Source organism: Limulus polyphemus, unplaced genomic scaffold (assembly GCF_000517525.1).
Source record: "Limulus polyphemus unplaced genomic scaffold, Limulus_polyphemus-2.1.2 Scaffold906, whole genome shotgun sequence".
Classification (NCBI taxonomy): domain Eukaryota; kingdom Metazoa; phylum Arthropoda; class Merostomata; order Xiphosura; family Limulidae; genus Limulus; species Limulus polyphemus.
In genome coordinates this window covers 82,281-87,817 of record NW_013666516.1, presented here as the reverse complement: position 1 = coordinate 87,817, position 5,537 = coordinate 82,281, and the positions used below count along the sequence as shown (strand labels likewise).

Here is a 5,537-nt window from a genome sequence, read left to right as displayed (position 1 = left end):
TAGTAACAATTAAGCCTACCCTTAGAACTATTTCTATACTTATTTCCTATGATAAATTTTTCTCTGCCTCCTATTCTTTTTGCATTTAGTTTATCCTGGCCCTTACCACTGTCTAGTCCTAATTTAAAACTTCCCTTACAGCTGAGTTAATAGCCCTAGCAAACAAGCCAGCCCTTATTCTATTTAAGTGTAAACCATCCATTCCAAAAAGCTCCATTCTTCCATTGAAGTGATCCCACAAGTCCAACCAGCCAATTTGCTCATTCTTATTTACTAACCTAAGCCTAGCATTTAGCCCTAGTGACAATTTTATAACTTCATTCCCACAGTTAATTCTTGACAGTATCCCTGACAAAATTAAGTTATGGTCTTTTTCTTTAAATGCCTTTATCAACCCTTTGTATTATTAATTAGTTCCTTTGACCTACCTTTTCCTACATCATTAGCCCTCTACATGCATAAGAAAAACTGCATCTTTACTAGCCCCCTTTATTATATCTCCTGTTCTGTCAGTTATATCCTCCACCTGTGCCCCTGGGTAGCATAATCTAATTCTTTTCTCCCTATTTACCCCACAGACTATCCTATCCTAATTATTGGGGATTTTTGCTGTGACCCACTTTGTATATTATTTACTGACTTAAATGGGGCCACTCAAAAAGAATGCTATTTTCTATTCATAGAAAAAAAAAAAACGACTCACAGAGATTCAAAGGGGAAGTATCCATTGGTGTACATAACTTCCGTGTGTTTTGAGCAAGTTTGCCATGGAGTTTATGAGGAATTTTTACTTTTAAAGACAAATGGTTAAACTCGTGTATGAATGCAACTCTTGTGAATGCAAGTATCTGTTGACCAGTAAATATGAAATGGAAAGTTTTAATTGTCAAATGTCTGTTCTAATTCTATTTCTCCTGACATTTTACTTGCAAGTTTAATGGATTAATAGTAATCTCTTGAAAAAAATAGAAGACAATTAGAAGCTAGGTTGTTTAGCTTTGTTTGTTGTTTACTATAACTTTATATTTTTGTGTTCACAGATGAAGTGCAGTGTACAGAAATAGGCTTTATTCCTCATGAAGGTAACTGTTCTGAATATTATGAGTGTGCATTTGGTGCAGATAAAATAAGCTATTCAGGAAGCTGTGATCTGGGGCTATACTTTGACCCTATTAAGAAAATTTGCAACTCGGAAGTGGAATGCTACCAAACAAGTAAGGCTATAATTTAATTGTGTCATAAAAAAGTACAACTCTTAGCTAAAATGAGATAACTATAATTTATATACACTAACTACAACTAGTACACCACTACAACTATCACCAGTACAAATACAGAACTTGTATTTGTACTGGTGATAGTTGTAGTGGTGTACTGGTGATATATGTAGTTCCAAACAGTTAAGACTCTTATGTGTATATTTTTTATTTGTAATCAAAATCACATGGGCTACACACGCTTTTCCCCATCTTCATCTGTATATTATAGCTTTTTACAGTGGCATATTTAATATCAGTGCAATCAGGACAACACACTGATGTCCCCCTCATATTGTGGGCTCCCAAAGTAATGAAAAAACATTTATAAATTTCTATACCTATAGCTGATAACTACAGGTAGCCCCCCTCCCCCGATTTGTAATCTGTTGTGGAAAAAGTAAAAGAAATGTGGGGAAAACAGAATATTTGCAACCTCATTTATTACTCTTGTTAGTCCTAATGGATTCCAGTACTATTTCAGCATTCAGCATTTAAACATAGGTAAGGTTTCAGTTATAACTTTCATTCAACCATTAGTTGTCAGATCTTTGTGTAAATTATTAGGTATGAATAATCCTGCCAAAATCAGTGTCAGAAAATATGAACATGCCACAACAAAAGTAAGATTTAAAGAGTGCTAAACCATAAATATATTTGGTACTACTATAGTATGCAGTCTACCGGGATGTTTACACTAGAGTATGTGGTCTACCAGGATGTTTACACTAGAGTATGTGGTCTATTATGCTCACATAAAAATGTTACGGTGGTGTATTCTGTCAAGATCATTCATCTGTCGAAATCTTTCAGCAACATTGTTAGTAGTACCAAAATGTTTTTTGTCACTGATGTTCTTAACTTGAACTTTAGAATGACACTAATTTTTGTCTTCATGATTTCCCCTTTTATATTCTACGTCACTTCAGGTCAGGTATTAATGACCTCATCACCTGTGACCATGGTGGGTCGACAAAATCCAGCTCGGTAGACCGCATACTATAGTAGCACGATAAATTTTTTGGGAAAAAGTTTCATATGAATGAATTATGACAATTTGCGACTATAGTTCCAAAAGTATAGTTTGCCTAACATATGACTCAGTACTGTTGCAGACCAGTGTTCTTTCAAAAAATTTAGTGTGTTCCCCAAAATTAAATCGTTGGTTGTCAGCTTATTATTATTATTATTATATTAGCATAATGTGCTTCCTTACTCAAGTACTGTTACTGCCAGAAAAAGTACTGAATTAATGCTTTTTTATCAATACATGCTTTATGTTTTCTGACATTTTTTACATTATGCAGCATACTTTGATAGTTATTTTTCTGAACTCTACTAAGCAGTCTCTTAAAATAAACGTAGTAACTATATTAAAATTGTATGACTTAATGACCACCATTAAATTTCACTTGTATGTTAGTTTCAGTTGTAATGTCTTGTGTTCAAAAGTTGTCCATGATGAATTAAATTCATAAAGTCTTTGTGTGACCCTTCAGAGTTTTGCTGACTTAATTGTCTTTTAAAGAGGTTCATTATTGTGTAATCTGTAATCCTTCCTTTTGTCTTTGCGAGTTCTTCCTTATGTGAATAAAGTGAGCTGGGACTTCTAGAATGGGTTTTTCACAGTGGTTTAGTGTGACACATCTCTCATGAACTCTTGAATCTTCTCTAAAGAAGCTTAGCAGAACCTTTGCTTTTTAATTTCAAATCTCTGTGTGTTATAAAAATATTTTTCTATTTTGATTCAAGCATAGTTAAGCATAATTTATCAGTTGTATCATTAGGGTCAACATTAATTTCTGTTTCAGCATGTGCATGCAAGAACTATGAGTTATCATAAGACACAAAAGACATTCTATTTGTACATGAAAGATGTATGTAGTAAATTTTCTTTGTCTACAGATGAAGTGACCTGTACAACAGATAAGTTTCTTCCTGATGAACATAACTGTACAAGTTACTACCAATGTGACTATGGAGAAAACAAGATAAGCTACCGAAAGACTTGTCAACCTGGTGACCAGTTTGATCCAATAGCTAAAGAGTGTAGGCCAGTGAACCAGGTGAATTGCCATGAAGTAGGTAAGATAGCAATTGTATATAAGAAAGAACTTACCACAGATAGTTTCAGAATTTAAAACTTTTAATGTAGCTTTCATATATGTTGGGAATGCTGTTGTGTATTTGCTGGTACTAATTTCAAGTGTACAGAGGAGTAGGGATACTTTGTTGATTGCTGTAAATTGAAAGGAGAATGCTGTTGTGTATTTTTAGATACTAATTTCAGTTGTCCAAAGGAGCAGGGATACTTTAACTGCTGTTGTATATTTGCAGGTACTTATTTCCACTGTACAGAGGAGCAGGGATAAATTTGTAACTGCTATGAATTGAAATGGAAATGCTGTGTATATTTGCAGGTTCTAATTTCAACTGTCCTGAGGAGCAGGGATATTTTGTTGATTCTAGTGACTGTTCAAAGTATTACGAATGTGTGGGAGGAAACAGTGCAGTAACTTATCATAGGAGCTGTGGCTCTTCGCTACATTTTGACCCTCGTTCCCAGAAATGTGACAATGAAGATATTGTTGGTTGTCAAGGTAGGAATAACCAGAAGTACTGATATAAACAATGTACACCTCACCCGAGTTTCAGTCACTGTTACTTTTTTCATAGCATATTGGTAAATACTGCTGTTTAAAGGGAGATTGTATTCTTCAGTTAAGGAAATAACTATTTATAAATCAAAAATAATTCTTATAACAATTCTTTTCTTCACTAATATTCTGAAATCTTGAAAATAAAGTGTTGCAAATGATAGATGTAAGAGTTTGTTGTTGTTTACATTAAAGAAAACCATTGATTTGAATCTTTATTTTGCTTTTAATTGTAAAGTGAGTTTGTTTCAGTTATTGTAAGGATGAAAAAGAAACAGATTTAGTAATCTTCATAAAAGTATATTTTTTAGTTTTCAGAAGTATGGAATTGACAAAGTATTATGTTGTACATTAATTAAAATTTTTTTGTCCTTCAGACATCTTTGAGAAAAACAAGTTCTTAAACTTCACGATTACATTAGCCTTGTGAAAAGAAAACTAGAAATGTTATCACTATGCAAAAAATTTAATTTTGTATCCCATATATAACAGTAAGTAGGTGTATGATAACATACTGAATGACAGAAAAATTATAACGTTCTAATTCATTTCAATTTTTTTCTTAACCAAGGTTCTCCATGTACGGCCAATATCTCTGATACGGATGACTGTTATAAGTACTTTGCTTGTGTTCAAGGCATGCAATATCATTGGACCTGTCCTAATGGTCAGCATTTTCATGAGAATAACTTGACGTGCACTTGGATACATTTGGCTGAATGTGTGACTTATGGTAAGAAGTTTCTGTGACAGGTTAGGCTTGCTTATTTAAGTATAGGATATTAAGCTTATTATTGCCTGGCACATTCTTTTGTAATTCAATCATACAAAACTTTCACAGTGGCTGCTCACCATGTACTTGCTTTAGTAAAACTAAGGCATAGAGTAATTTGTTTTTACTTTTTACAGTTTGTGTTAACCTGTATTACATAACTGAATCATTTTAACATACTGTTATGACAACGGAAGTCACGTAACACTGATGAGTTTCTCGACCAATTGGGAAAGTCCGAGTGTGATCGAGATGCCCTCTTCATTAGTATATAAGCCTGGCAGAGAAAGCCAGCGGGATATACATGAATGAAGAGAGAGCAGTAGTTACTTTGAGTTCCATGTAATTTATGATTCTGTTAGTTTCAAGCTAGTGAGCCGTAAAGTGTGTGTTTTGCACTCGTCGAGAATGAAGTTATCGCGATCGTGAATCACTGTGATTTACAGCGTGTATTATAAAAGTTGTTAAGTTTAAAATGACGAGAAATGTACATTGAGTCACCTACGACAGAGATTTTACTGGATAGGGATGAGGCAAGATGTGAAAGAATGGTGCAGGACCTGCAGTACATGTTGTGCTAAAAGGGGACCCAAACGTAAGGGATGTGCTCCAATGAAGTTATATCAAGTTGGCGCACCAATGAAAGAGTAGCTATTGACATTGCTGGTCCATTGCCCCAAACTCGTGCTGGAAACAAGTACATTTGTGTGGTGATGGATTATTCCACCTTGTGGCCTGAGGCATATGAAATACCAAAAAAAGGAAGCTACAGCTGTAGCTTTGGCTATTAGTGATTTCTTCTTCAGGTTTGGTATGCCATACAAACTGCATTCTGTTCAAGGTCGTAACTTT

At 34.3% G+C, this 5,537-nt stretch overlaps 1 protein-coding gene across 1 annotated transcript in view; it reads left to right on the top strand.

The window, feature by feature from the left end:
• LOC111086183 (macrophage mannose receptor 1-like) overlaps window positions 1-5,537 on the top strand; it is a 58,904-nt gene that overhangs the window by 4,850 nt on the left and 48,517 nt on the right. Inside the window, exons 3-6 of the mRNA XM_022388016.1 lie at window positions 1,041-1,214; window positions 3,162-3,341; window positions 3,677-3,856; window positions 4,485-4,646. Of these exons, the coding sequence (XP_022243724.1) occupies window positions 1,041-1,214; window positions 3,162-3,341; window positions 3,677-3,856; window positions 4,485-4,646 (696 nt within the window). The remainder of the gene's footprint in view (window positions 1-1,040; window positions 1,215-3,161; window positions 3,342-3,676; window positions 3,857-4,484; window positions 4,647-5,537) is intronic.